The sequence below is a fragment of the Bufo gargarizans genome, chromosome 7 (genome assembly GCF_014858855.1).
Source record: "Bufo gargarizans isolate SCDJY-AF-19 chromosome 7, ASM1485885v1, whole genome shotgun sequence".
NCBI classification, from domain to species: Eukaryota; Metazoa; Chordata; class Amphibia; order Anura; family Bufonidae; genus Bufo; species Bufo gargarizans.
In genome coordinates this window covers 23704288-23719369 of record NC_058086.1, presented here as the reverse complement: position 1 = coordinate 23719369, position 15082 = coordinate 23704288, and the positions used below count along the sequence as shown (strand labels likewise).

The 15082-nt window shown below is 45.7% G+C and overlaps 1 protein-coding gene across 1 annotated transcript in view; it reads right to left on the bottom strand.

Moving 5' to 3' along the window:
• The window catches only part of PLXNB1 (plexin B1), a 91614-nt gene that overhangs the window by 14916 nt on the left and 61616 nt on the right, over positions 1 to 15082 (bottom strand). Inside the window, exons 5-16 of the mRNA XM_044301313.1 lie at positions 14127 to 14227; positions 10966 to 11098; positions 10521 to 10677; positions 10253 to 10361; positions 9713 to 9821; positions 8706 to 9617; positions 5736 to 5864; positions 5357 to 5479; positions 3960 to 4053; positions 3711 to 3877; positions 3191 to 3342; positions 2974 to 3079 (exon numbers count right to left, since the gene is read on the bottom strand). Coding sequence (XP_044157248.1) covers positions 2974 to 3079; positions 3191 to 3342; positions 3711 to 3877; positions 3960 to 4053; positions 5357 to 5479; positions 5736 to 5864; positions 8706 to 9617; positions 9713 to 9821; positions 10253 to 10361; positions 10521 to 10677; positions 10966 to 11098; positions 14127 to 14227 — 2292 coding nt within the window. The remainder of the gene's footprint in view (positions 1 to 2973; positions 3080 to 3190; positions 3343 to 3710; positions 3878 to 3959; positions 4054 to 5356; positions 5480 to 5735; positions 5865 to 8705; positions 9618 to 9712; positions 9822 to 10252; positions 10362 to 10520; positions 10678 to 10965; positions 11099 to 14126; positions 14228 to 15082) is intronic.

Here is a 15082-nt window from a genome sequence, read left to right as displayed (position 1 = left end):
CAAGAACAGTAGTGAGAGGGGGTGACACGACACTAGTCGGGGGTGGTGACACGACACTAGTCGGGGGTGGTGACAAGACACTAGTCAGGGGTGGTGACACGACACTAGTCAGGGGTGGTGACACGACACTAGTCAGGGGTGGTGACACGACACTAGTCAGGGGTGGTGACAATACACTAGTCAGGGGTGGTGACAATACACTAGTCAGGGGTGGTGACAATACACTAGTCAGGAGTGATGACAATACACTAGTCAGGGGTGATGACACAAGTGAGGGGTGGTGACATGACACAAGTGAGGGGTGGTGACAATACACTAGTCAGGGGTGGTGACAATACACTAGTCAGGGGTGGTGACACCACAAGTGAATAGTAGTAACACCACAAATGAGGAGTGTTGAAACAAGAGGAGGGGGATAGGGCAACAAAGTATGGGAAGGAATAACCAGAAGGAATGGAAACCAGATGGGAGAGGACAGGGAGAAAGCGGCCAGAATGGTAGAGCAATGACGTTACTAGCACTTGCCACCTGCCCTGGGTCTTTCGTGTTCATTACAATCAATTTTATCTTTACATGTTAGAGTATATCTTATCCGCCATAACACCTTCGTGATGGACTTACTGGAATTTGTCCTTAATCACAATGTGTTCTTGTTTGACCGTCAGGTTTTCCACCAGCTCAGGGGAGTTGCGATGGGTAGTCCATGTGCCCCGACTTACGCAAACCTCTACCTGGGCTGGTGGGAAAAGGAGGTCGTGTTTGGCGATTCCATGGAACAGTACACGTCGTCGATATTAATCTGGATCAGGTATATCGACGACGTGTTTCTGCTATGGAAGGGGTCCAAGGACTGGTTTGCGAAATTTGTAGCTGAACTAAACAGTAACCAGTTGGGCCTATTTTTTACGTCCGATATACAGGAGAGGGCAATTACTTTTCTGGATCTGACTGTCACTGTGTCATCAGACAGGAGAATTACGACCAACTTGTTCCGTAAGCAGACAGCTACAAACAGTCTGCTGAGGTGGGACAGTGGCCACCCCCTGGCCCTCAGACGCGGCATTCCTAAAGGCCAGTATCTGAGGGCTAGGAGGAATTGTTCCGAACTTCGGGATTTTAAGGTGGCTGCAAATGACCTGCGCTCACGGTTCACACGCAGGGGTTATCCCGATCATACACTTAGAAAGGCCTACCATCATTCGATGAGTGTGAGCCGTGATCACCTTTTGACACCTAAACAGAGGCCACCGGACTCACATCTCCCTAGAATCATAGCGACATATGATAAAGCAGAAACGCATATACGGGAGATCCTCCAGAAACATTGGCCTATCCTGCAATCGGACCCGGACATTGGTACACTAGTGTCAGATCGTCCCCGCCATCACATATCGCCGCAGCTCTAATATTCGTGATCGCCTGGTTCACAGTACCTATCTACACCCCACATCTGATATCTGGCTCAGGAATACGCTTACTGGCACCTTCCCATGTGGGAAATGTGTCATCTGTAGCAACATCATGAGGGGGCCATATTTCGTGAGCCAGGTAACAAAGGAGAGATTTTGCATTAGATCTTTGATCAGATGTACATCAGTGGGAGTAGTGTATCTTATCAACTGCGTGTGCGGTGTACAATATGTGGGCAAAACCAGACGTGAGCTGCGGAGACGTGTTGGCGAACACCTTTTGGATATTAAAAACAAGCGCGACACATCTGTTGCACGTCACGTTTGCGAATTTCATGACGGCAATCCAGACGTGCTTCGCGTCCAGGGTATTGAACATGTCACTCCATCCATCCGTGGAGGTGACATTGATGTGTCACTGCTCCGCAAGGAAACGCAGTGGATTTTTAAGTTAGACACCACATACCCCAAGGGACTTAATGAAGCACTGTCATTTGCATGTTTTATCTAGAATTCATAGGCATCATGGCTTAGTGCCCCTAGATTTCCTTCAGGTTATTTTTCATGTCACTTTATGAATAGGTATGTACTTTGCCAGATATTTTTACTTCAACATGTTGCTCATTCTGCTGCATACTGGGTGTATATATATGGCTGCTCTTTTCCTCCTTTGACCCCTCTGAATACCCTGATCACCTTATTCTAGCGCTGTCACTTGCCTGTATGCGACCGCACTGTAAGAGTTCCCCTGATACAAAGCGAGCATAGCGATGCTCCTCCCCATGCTGGCATTATGCTGTAGAGAGCGACGGCATCGTCAGGGAGCGCATCACAGGATGCGTCTCGATCCCTGATTGGATGCTGGAGCCGGCACCCACTGGCATGGGGGCGGGTCTTAGATTATTTAGTCTCGGCGTGCGGCTGGCCACACATGGCCATCACAGTGCCGAGAGATGCACGTTACAGTGCAGAGCTTAGATTCTGACACATGATTTAAAGTGTAGCTCGCTCCTGATGAGACATGCGGTCACCCTAGCATGTTGAAACGCGTAGAGCGTAGCACTGGTGTCAGCTGTGTTTAGGGCAGAGGGCACACCACTACAGTGACATTATCACGAGTGCCGCTGCTTCAGCACAGTGTGTTGTACTTCGCTCAGCCTATAGGGGAGCAGTTCCTGGGCAAACCTGGCCCAATGGACTGTAAATACTAATATATGCAAGGATTAGTCTGCTAGTTACACCAGTAGCAGCTGCAATAACATTGCATTTATATGGTACTCCCAGGCTGGGTGTTGTACTCATTATACCATACATATTGAGGCTGGATATCAATCAGTGTGTTCCAACACTGGATCCCTGCCACATATAAATTGGTGATTTTTTTCAGGCGATTAGAGTTGTGGATGGTATATTACAGACCCCTCTCCACACTACTGATTCCTGTATGCCTGATTTTATCTATACCCACTCTAATTTTCAATAAAATATTTATTATTTTTGTTAAAAACGTTCTGTCAGGCTGTGATTTGATGTTAGAGTATAAGTCATATCTAGGTCATATTACCTGATAAGTAAAAACTTGGGTGGAAACTCCATGTAACCCTCCAGGAACCTCTACCAGGACATGACCAGGTCTCTCCGACCAGCTTTTTCCAGCCACACACACTATACTGCAGAAGATAATGTATAACATGATGAGGGACTAGAGACTTTCATTTGAAGACACCACCATGTCACAAAATGATATACCGGAGCTATAGACGTATCCCATAGACCATTACCTGCTGGAAATCTCGTATTTTACGACATCCACCCTACAAGGGATATTGGCCACAGATACTCGGTCTAGAATGTCTTCCAATTTTTGGCCCAAGTTGGAGCCAGTGATTGTAATTCTTGTTCCTCCATCTACAGGACCTGAAAGAGGTTCGATCTGAAACAGACAAAAAAGAACACATTGTTGTAGTTATTACCATGTTACCCAACTGGTCAATAAAAATTTGTTAAATATTTGGGTATGAGGTTCCTCAATAATAAGCTGGCCACCTGATGCCTTGCTTAGGTGACCCCAAGTAATCAGTTATATTCTCTGGGGGAAGCTAGGAGCAAGTGATCAATTTCCCTGCAGCGCCACCACAGGGTAAATTAAGCATTACAAAGTACTCACTGAAGTCAATGAGCTGCCTGTGACATACATGGATGTGCCGGGTCCTCCAGAACAGGAGACTTCTCTTTGTATTCGCAAGGGATGTATCGACATACATTGAAAAGTGATCTGCAACTTCAAAAACCATAACATACCGAGTGGATAAGAGGTGCAGGACACGTTCCTTCAACCTCTTCCGTGCACGACTCTTGGTACATACAGCTGGGGTGCTCTCCTCCACACCACACACAGTTATACTTGTGGTCGGCGGTCTGGCATCGGCTGCAGTCAGTGTGTCCCACAGAGCAGTTATATAGCGTCACTAAGGAAAGAGGTTCCATTATTGATAATGATGTTCAATGTAGAGCGAAACTAGTGCGGTGGTATTAATACACTAAACCTACCATGGAGATCCTCGTAACTGTCCACCCGCAGGTCCGGCTCTCTCTGCACATATACCAGAGCATTGAACTCCGGCTGGGGGGCAGAGTAACTGTACTGCAACAAGAACAGAGGCTGATGGAACAAGGCGGACATTTATACAGCATACTACCCTCATGATGGGTGAGGGGTCTGAGAAGTGGAGTTAAAGGTGTTGTCTCAGGAGGACACCTTTTTTTTACATATGGCCTTTTAGGAGTATGGGCACCACATGGGGCTCCCCTGCTCAGGATCCCACTCTATGAACCAGGAACATACATGTTAGGGTGCATTCACATGTCCGTAAGTGTTTTGGCCGGTCCTATGATAGAAATGCCTATTCTTGTCCACGATTGCAGACAATAATAGGACATGCTCTATCTTTTTTTGCGGGGCAGCGGAATCAAATAAGCTGCACAACAGTAGGGGTGGTGACAACACTGGTGAGGGGATGGTGCATCACTCTGGTGAGGGGGTGGTGCATCACTCTGGTGAGGGGGTGGTGCATCACTCTGGTGAGGGGGTGGTGCATCACTCTGGTGAGGGGGTGGTGCATCACTCTGGTGAGGGGGTGGTGCATCACTCTGGTGAGGGGGTGGTGCATCACTCTGGTGAGGGGGTGGTGCATCACTCTGGTGAGGGGTGGTGCATCACTCTGGTGAGGGGGTGGTGCATCACTCTGGTGAGGGGGTGGTGCATCACTCTGGTGAGGGGGTGGTGCATCACTCTGGTGAGGGGGTGGTGCATCACTCTGGTGAGGGGGTGGTGCATCACTCTGGTGAGGGGGTGGTGCATCACTCTGGTGAGGGGGTGGTGCATCACTCTGGTGAGGGGGTGGTGCATCACGCTGGTGAGGGGGTGGTTCATCACTCTGGTGAGGGGGGGTGCATCACTCTGGTGAGGGGGTGGTGCATCACTCTGGTGAGGGGGTGGTGCATCACTCTGGTGAGGGGGTGGTGCATCACTCTGGTGAGGGGGTGGTGCATCACTCTGGTGAGGGGGTGGTGCATCACTCTGGTGAGGGGGTTTTTGCCTACACTAGTAGAGGATGGCAGCATGACACTAGTATATGGGGGGCGACATAACACTAATGAGGGGTGACAACACAAAAATAGTAGGGATGGTGACACAACACTAGTGAGGGGGTGGCAAAATTACAATAGTAGGGGGTGGGGATGCAACACGACACTAGAGTGAGGTGGTGAGGCGACGCAATGCTAGTGGGGGTGGCGACACGACACTGGTGAGCGGAGGCGACTCCCTGTCATCTAGTAATTTTCGAGCAGCTTGGCTCATAGACCCTGACTAATGACATCTTCTGACAAATCTCAAAGAGCATTGTAACGGAGGTGGTAGTTGTCACAGTTGTTACATTTCTTACTTGGTGCAGTTGACATGTGATGTAGTAATTGGACGAGTCCATAGCATCCATCTCCACAAAGGCATCTGTTATCAGTGTCCTGCCCTCCAGAATTAGGACACACTCATAGTCCCACTGGGAATCCTTTATAAGAACATAGGAGAGGGGAAAGGGGTTAAAAAAAATGCATTACCCTAAAATAATATTTTAAATAATTTTTTCTTCTAAATTTTTCCAAGGGCACGAATACATGTGCAGCTTTCTTTTACCCACCCCAAGCTCCTGTCAGCATAGTATCTGGGCATGGCCACCAGAAAAGGACCATACGCTGCACACGGCCCAAGCATCCATACAAAGCTATTATGAGCCAGAGTGTTAGTTGTCAGGATGTTGGGATTACCTGGTAATGGTGGAAGTTTTTTCCAAGTAATGTTATTTTACGCTCTACGTTCACTGGTAGTAAAGAGGGGCTCTGAATACTGTGCACACAGGGACATGTTTCTGGACCCCAGAAGAGTTCCTCTTTATTCTGTAAAGAAAAAAAAGATAATTTGCTATTTGAAAAATAATGTGGGTTTGAGTGAACATTAAAAATCAGATGTGAACCTTGACCAGGTGCCAAAATGTAAAACCTAGTGCAGCATAGTGCACCAATACCTACAGCCAAAGAGAAGTCTAACCTCCACCAATTGTGGGAGGGGGGGGGGGGGGTCAAAGGGCACAAAAGACTGACTCCCTCCACCCCTTTAAAGGGCATCTGTCAGCAGTTTTGTCCCTATGACACTGGCTGACCTGTTGCATGTGCGCTTGGCAGCTGAAGGTATCTGTGTTCACATGTGCCCATATTGCTGAGAAAAATTATGCTTTAATATATGCAAATAAGCCGCTAGGAGCAACAGGGGCGTTGCCATTACACCTAGAGGCTCTGATCTCTCTGCAACTGCCGCGCCCTCTGCACTTTGATTGATAGGGCCAGGCAGGGTAAACGTGATCACAACTGATCCAGTCAATCAAAGCTGAGAGGACACAGCAGTTACAGAGAAAGCTGAGCCTCTAGGTGTAATGGTAACACCCCCATTGCTCCTAGAGTCTCATTTGCATATATTAAAGCAATGCGGGAACATATGAACATGGGATCAACACAGATGTCTTCAGCTGCCAAGCTAGTGTCATAGGTAAAAATCTGCTGACAGATGCCCTTTAAGCCTTGCACTAGGCATAAGATGGGATGTTGCCACCTTTAAACTTTATACCAATTTAGATCCAACATAATTTGCTGATTCATTTATAAACTTATCTGTATAGTGGTCAAAGTTGCATGTTTCTGATAGAGCTCCATGGAATTAAATAATACATTTTAGTCTACCTGCAGCCGCCACTAGAGGGAGCTTATGAGCTTACTGCATACTGTGTTATTCTATAGGTGAATTTAGAGCCCTCTAGTGGTGGCTGCAGGCAGAGGAAACTTTGATTTTAGACTGTGCTGTGGATTTGGAACTCTCATCAGAAAAATTGGGCTCCAACAGCAATAAAGGTATATTATGAAATTAATCAGCCCTAGGCCATAAAAGAGTTTCTGATGTCACATTTTTAACCATTTTCTCGTTAAACAGGGTCTCTGGCATCAACCTAAAAGAAACTGTCCTTGAACACAGTGTCTTGTCTGAGACATGGCAGCTCTGTGCCAGCTGGCTCCACTGGCAAAAGGAGGTTTTCACAGCAGTGGGATGTGCATGCCAGAGAGATCTCAAATAATGTGTCCCGGCTCATAATTGTCCTCAGCGTGAGCCAGCTGGCTTCCCTGCAAAGCCCTCAATACGTTAACAATTCTTCACAGAGGCGCTGCCAAGCTGGAGACCGGGCATGGTACGCCGTGGTATTATCAATTAAACACAAGATCCTTCACAAAACTGAACTTTTTACCAATTTCTATAAATCTCAAGTTCCCAAACCTCATGTTCTCAGAGGCGAACGCTCTGGTAAATTTTATGGCAGCCTTGATCTTCAGGAACTTTGATTAAAATCTGAACATTTAAAAGGCTCTTAAAAAAAAAAGCAGGTACCAACTCTCCTCAAACTGCCCGCTCTAAGGAGGAAACGTTCCAGGAATCTTAATCCTGTAGACAGAATGACCTGAATCTCCTACTTCTCTTGTTAACAGACAAGCCCTTTTTATTAGAAAGATCTAATCATCTGCGATCAGCTGGAAAAGCTGGGAGTAAGTGTTCCATTTCCCAACAGCACCACCACAGGTGAAATGAAGTATTACAGTATTATGTCTGCTGAAATGAGTGAGGTGAGTAATTCAATGTATACATTTTTTATCACCGTTTTGCTAATATTTTGCAAAAAAAGATATCACAGCAAAAAATTGCCTTCTAAAATTTGGTAATACAATACAATAATGTCCCCTATTCTCTCTTCTTTTCTTACCTAGGAAATGATATTGACAACCTATCCTCAGGATAGGTTATCAATATCAGATTGCTGGTGATCCGACTCCTGGGACCCCCGCCGATCGGCTGTTAAAACAGGTTGTGGAGCTCCGTGAGCACCTAAGCCTCTTCCTAGGCCAGTGCCGTCGCATTCATCCGTGGCCTCTGTGCAGCTCAGCCCTATTCAAGTAAATGCGGCTGAGCTGCAACACCAAGCACGGCCACTATACAATGTAAGGCGCTGTTCTTGGAAAGCTGCCAGGAAGCCATGGCTTCCTGAGACAGCTGATCGGCAGGGGTCCCAGGGACTCGGACCCCCACCGATGTGATAGGTCATCAATATCAATTCCTGGATAACCCCTTTAAGTACTGTGTCTCCCTCCTTTATCCTAGATCCCATCTCTTTTATTTTTGCTTTCCTGCTGTTATATTTCCCTTGTTCCTGAGTTCAATCCCCATGCTTCTCCTTTCCGATAAAATATACAATAAAATGACAAAAAGGTAAAAAATAAATAAAATCTCTCTCTCTCTCTATATATATATATATATATATATTCCCAGATCCCAAATAATCCTTTAAATAAAAATGCATGAATTATGATCCGATCAGTTAATTATAAAATAAAAAAATTTGAAAAAGCACTTTTTTTATACGATTTTATGCATTTTTGCCCCATAAAATAAACTGAAGGCTGCATACATTAAATTATTGAAAATGTTCCCTAAAAATCTACAGTTTGCCATGAAAGTCATGAAAAAAGTTATGTTCGACCTAATGAGGGGGGGCAAACAATTTAGCTGTTTTTAAGGCCAAAATCACTGAGGGGTGAGAATTACGTACCTAGTATATTTAAGACATAAACTGAATATCTAGAAAAAAAAATTGAAGCTTTCGGGACATTTTCTTTCCAATTTAATGCAACCCGGATTCTTACCAATTCTATAAAGCCCGGATCGTCAAACTGATAATCCAAGTCTGGTTCGATTATTGTAGGAAAATGAGGCGATGTTCCCTCAACGTCCCCGTCGCCAGAGAGGATAGTGGAAGCGGAGAAGGAGGACGTGTCATTTTCCACATTGGCGGAGTCCACCCAGTCATCTGCTTCAGTATGGTCCAGGCTTTCTTTACCTCGCTCTTCCATAACAATCGTCGGTGGCTCTTCAGTGTCTGCAATTTCAGTTTCTAGATCATCCGGAAAGTCGGGTAAAGATGGAAGAGTAAGCGTTTGGTCAGTGGTTGGAAGAGGAGGGACGGCAGACGTGGACTCCTCTGGTGGTGGTAGAAGGGTGGTAGGCACCCAAGTCATCTCACTCTCGTTATCCAATGTGGTAGGTGCCTGGATTAATGGGGGCACGGTAGTATCCGGAACTGTGGTTGGGCTCTCGGTTGTCCAAACCTCTTCAGTCATATCAATGTCATCCGTGACAGAGAAGGTGGTAGCATCTGTGACAGCTGGAGATGTGACAACATCTACGGGCACAGTGGTTGGCAACGTGGTGGGGACATTGGTTGGCTCTTCTGTTGGAGGCTGAGTTGTTATTTCTGGAGTAGGTTCCTCAGTAGTGGGTTCAAAGGTGGTCAGCTCAGGCTCAGGCTCAGGCGTGGTGGTAACTTCTGGTGTAGTCACCACGGTTGTGACAATGGGGGTGGTCGGTACAGTGGTAGGGACTGGTGTAGGGGTGGTCTCTGTGACAGTTGGTGTTGTGGTGGCGGGAGTCGTGGTAGTAGTTGCCTCAGGTACAGGACTAGGGGTTGTTGTCAAAAAGATTGTGGTAGGAACAACTATGGATGTTGGTACTGGTACAAAAATGGGAGTTGGAGATGGTTCGGGCACAGGAAACTGAGCCTGGAAATGGAGAGAAACACACAGTATAATAAGAGACAAATGGAGCCACAGAAATAGATCTGACTCATCTGAGAGATAGAAAGACAGGCACTTACCAACTTATTGTAAATAATTGTCCCTTCTTCACATGTGGCTTTATGGGTGCAGAGATGTTGGTGAATGCACCAGTTACACCCCCATTCACTACTTGCACATCCACGGCACCTGAAATTATTTACACAAAGAAAACAAACATTACAAATCTTGCATAATTGTATCTATTTCGATTAAATTTCTTTATCTATCTATCTCTCTATTTATCTATATCTCTAATATCTATCTATCTAATATCTATCTATCTAATATCTATCTATCTAATATCTATCTCTCTCATATCTATCTCTCTCATATCTATCTCTCTCATATCTATCTATCTCATATTTATCTCATATATATCTATCTTATATCTATCTATCTTATATCTATCTAATATCTATCTATCTTATATCTATCTATCTATCTATCTATCTATCTATCTAATATCTATATATCTCTCTATTTAGCTTGGACTCTACTAAAGTGCCTTCCTTCATATTGGGAAGATTGCACTATACGTGGAATCAGTGATGTATTACACAGCAGTATTTCATACTCACGGGGCACTTTTGTAGAGTTGGGCCACCGCTGTACAGTCGTAAAAGATGAAGTCCACAGTGGTAATGGTCACTGCCCCAAACTGAAGCTGTAGTCTGACCCGCACATGATCTGCAAGAAAATCCTAGAGTAGTAAATGATAAATCCTGCTTCTAAAGTGCATTACACAGTAGGGGTAACAACAGAGCGCAGGCGAAAGCAGCTCTCTGGCTTCTGCCCCCGTTCTTATAAATGGTCTAAGATCCAGCAAACCTAGAAGATCCCACTGACCTGTTCCTGCTTTGATCACAGGGGCTTTGCTGGGGTCAGGAGATGGGCACATGACTCCGAATTCTGTCCTGACTGCTCGGCTCTCGAAATCTTCAAAAAAACAGGAGTAGGATTCTTCTTGATACAGAGAAGGTAGGTCAGGGATGGAAAGGAAGATCTGCAAGTACAAACAAGACGACAAAGTTAACAAAACCCTTGACATTGAAGCAAGATGTGCCCAAGAAGGATGTGAGCCAAATGGGTGACCGTTGTCATCTATCTGGTCTGCGGGACAACCTCCGTCTTGCACCCAATAGCTTGGTCTTCCTTCACCTGGGGCAAAAGATTCAGGTTGCTGCCTTTGCCTTGTATCTAAATACTTTGGCCAAAGGTAGAGTGGCCTCCAGGCGCCCATGCCACCCATCATCTTCCAGGCCCCTTGCGATGGCCTTGCCGGCATACTCACGTTTCTCTTCTCCTCTTTGCTGATATTTGCTGGGCTCAGCGATTGCACGGTCAGGCAACGCTGATTCTCATCGTGAGCCCAAAGCCACTGGTTCTTCTCTCCTGAACGCAGACATTCGTGCCTCCGGCTACATCTGTGGGCAAGTAAACAGGCAGGAGGGAATCAGAGGTTGACACTTGCCCCTTCCACCCGCAGAGAGGGGTTTTGTGGATGACGCCCTCTCTGAGCTGTCAAGTCCCTATGACTATCCTAAAATAAGTGAAACCCACCTCCTTGTATGAAAATCCCTGTCCATAAACCCTCTTAGTGCATAGGATTGTGTGATTGGCCAGTGTGCAATACCCTGTAGTGGCCATGGCTGCAACAGTTGATCACTAAGGGTTTAAGAAGCTGGACTAGGTTCGGCGCTGGGCCGTAAGGTGTCATCTGACCAATCTGACAATAGGGAAGGCCATATGTCACATGTATTTTACAGCTTCTTACAGAAATGACATATAAGCTAGAGCCAGCCCTGTACCTCGTATAGATCCAGAGATTTTGCCATTCATTGCTCTGCTAGATTTATATCAGACTGGCAGCTCGGGGGACGTGCCCTGTCTGCTGCAGCTCGGGGGGCGTGCCCTGTCTGCTGCAGCTTAGGGGGTGCGTCCTTTCTGCTGCAGCTCTCTCCCTATCACAATTCAGGAGGCAGCTGAAGGATGGGACTGAGCATGTTCGTCCACCTCAGCGAGGTGGATAAAGAAGTAAGGAAAATACAAACAGCAGGTGGCGCTAAAAAGATACATTTTATTGAAAAACTCAGTGGTTAAGTAAGATTTTTAATTCCATTCAGTTACAAACGTATTCAGATCCAGGTGCTGGGTTGAAAACTGCTGAATATTTTTTGTAGGACAACTCCTTTTTAAGGTCATATAATGGGCTCCATTGCGCCCACTGCTTCACATTGGCGAGCGGAGTCCTCTGTAGGGCTGGTATATCACACTATGACACTGCTAGACATTTATGTTTTTTACAATGAGCCCCTATGGCTGATGGGTGCTATATGTCATCTATTATAGGAATCTGTTTAATGTATATGTCCTGGCGTATACATCAAGGGAGGCTCCTAAATGTGATATCGACGGAGACTTAAAGGGGTATTCCCATCACAGACAATGGGGGGCATATTGCTAGGATATGCCCTCATTGTCTGATAGGTGCGGGTCCCACCGCACCTACGAGAACGAAGTGGGGAGAGTTGTGGCTGGAGGACGTCAGTTTTCCAGGGGTCCAGCCACCACCAAGCGCTGCTCCCCGTTGTTCCCACACACGTAAATGGAAGCGCACTGCGCATGCGCAGCCCCTGCTCTCATTCATTTCTATGGGGTCGACGGAAATAGCGTGCCAGCGCTTGGCGATTTTCGGCAGCCCTATAGAAATGAATGGAGGGTGGCTGCGCATGCGCAGTGCACCCTCTACTATTTTCCCTGCTCCGTTCTCCGTGTAGGTGCAGGTCCCAGAGGTGGGACCTGCACCTATTAGACAATGGGGGCATATCCTAGTGATATGCCCCCATTGTCTGTGATGGGAATATCCCTTTACAGGGGTTGTCCCAAGATAGAAACCTATCACCTATCCACAGGACAGGGGATACGTTTCTCATTGGTGGGGGTAAGACTACTGGGTCCCCCACTAATCACATGAATGGGGGTCTCAAGTTCCCTGAATGAACCGCTGCTTCAGTCCATCCTCTAGGGGACTGTACTTATTAAAAAGGAAAAGCTAAAAATTCACATGGACATAAGAATTCAGACCTTTTCCTATGACACTTGACATTTCGTTCTGTGGCCTCACATTTCTCTTGATCATATTTAAGCTGTTTCAACACCTTGATGGAGTCACCTGTGGTCAATTGAGGTGATTGGATGTGATTTGGAAAGACACAGCCCTGTCTATATAATGTCTCACAGCAGAAAATGCATATCAGAGCAAAAACCAAGCCATGAGGAGGAAAGAACTGCCTGTAGAGCTCAGAGACAGGATTGTGTGGAGGCACGGATCTGGAGAAGAAGACAAAAAACATTTCTGCTGCACTGAAAGTTCCCAAGACCACATTGGCCTCCTTAAGTATAGACCAACCAGGGATCTTCCTGGAACTGGCCGCCCCACAAAACTAAGTAATCAGAGGAGAAGGGCCTTGGTAAGAGAGTTGACCAAGAACCCCATGGTCACTCTGGTTGAGCTCCAAAAATCTTGTGTGGAAGATGGGAGAAAATTCCAGAAAGTCGACCATCACTGCAGCCTCCACCAATCTGGAGCTTTATGGCAGAGTGACCAGAATGAAGCCTCTCCTCAGTAAAATACACATGAAAGCTGCCTGGAGTTTGCAGAAAAAGCACCTAAAAAACCCTCAGACTATGAGAAACAAGACTCTGGTCTCATGAAGAATGAACTTTTTAGCCTCAATTCTAAGCAATACAATTCCCACCTACAGTGAAGCATGGTGGTGGCAGCATCATGCTGGGGGGACAGGGAGACCATTCAGGGTTGAGGGAAAGCTGAATGGAGTAAAGTACAGAAATATTCTTAATGAAAACCTGATCCAGAGCTCTGGACCTCATGACTGGGGTGAAGTTTCACCTTCCAACAAGACAGTGACTAAGCACACAGCCAAAACAACACAGGAGAGGCTTAGGGGCTGAATGTTCTTGAGTGGCCCAGCCAGAGTCCTGAACCCAATGGAACATCTCTGGAGAGACCTGAAAATGGCTGTCCACTGACGGTCCCCATCCAACCTGGCAGAGCTAGATAAAGGATCTGCAGAGAGGAATGGAAGAACATCCTCAAATCCAGATGTGCAAACCTTGTGGCATCATCTCCAAGAAGACTAGAGGCCGTAATCACTGCCAAAGGGGCTTCAACTACGTCCTAAGTAAAGGGTGTGAAGACTTTTTTGATCGTTTTTCCTTTTAGATAAATCAGCCCAGATTTCTAACATTCTGTCCTCACTTTCTCATTATGGGATGTTGGGTGCAGAATGATGGGGAATCTGGACTTGTTTTTTATTTTGAGCATAACGAAATGTGAAAAAAAGTGAACGGGCCTGAAGACTTCTCAAATGCTTCCTAAATGGATAACGAAGCCAAATGCACAAATCTTTTGCTCTATGACATGACACTTACTTTCCATGGAGAACGCACCAACCACAGTAAGGATCTCCGGCACTAAGGCATGATGTGCAGTCTGGATGTTGGGAACATTCAGAAAGTGGCAACTTTGTAATCTGAAGAGGACACAAATAGCAGAATATCCTTAGCAATGAGAACAGTGGAACATATAAAAGCGCATATATAATAATTTATACTATAAGTGTATAAATCTACACCGTAAATGTCACCTCACTGTGACCGCCATCTGAAAACTAATATTATGTATGAAGATGATAAAGAAATAAAAATGCTTCCTGTAAAGAGTCATATCAGTGTCCAAAACATTCAGCAGTATGTAAGATAGTCGTAAAACACATTCATCTTGGACTGTAAGACCAGTAAATGGCTTCAGACAGTGACAAGCACTTTGAAGGAACAGTTCCTTGTCTGCTCAGCAGATGGCGCCAAAGAGCAAAGAAGAAAGCTCCTCCCATTATAGCGAGACTGTAAAATTTGTGCTGCATTCTGAGGCATGATGGGAGGAGCTACATTCACAATAGAAGATTTGTATTTAGAAAAACTTTTTAGTAAAAATTACTTTACATTGTAACTCTCTAAAGAGTCTCGTCCGTTGAGTTACTTTAAGAGTTACTAACTTTTCAAAAAACTTTTAATATGCCACAGAGACATGTTCGGAGATCGGTGGGGGTCTGAGTGCTGAGTCACCGCGCTCTCTCTTCTCACTACAGAGGACGGAATACAGGCGGGCCCACAGACTTTCATGTAGCCTGTCTTGTGCAGTGAGGAGAAAAAGCATAATACGCGTGCACTTCTCTTCCCTTATTCTAGAGATCGTTGTGAATGTCAGAACTCATACCCCACCGATCAAAACTTTTTGAAAAGTTAGTGATGCCTTAAAGGCGATGTACACGTTCAGGGCCATTTTTATAATGATTAGATGTTACTAATTTTGGGTTAAAAAATAATTT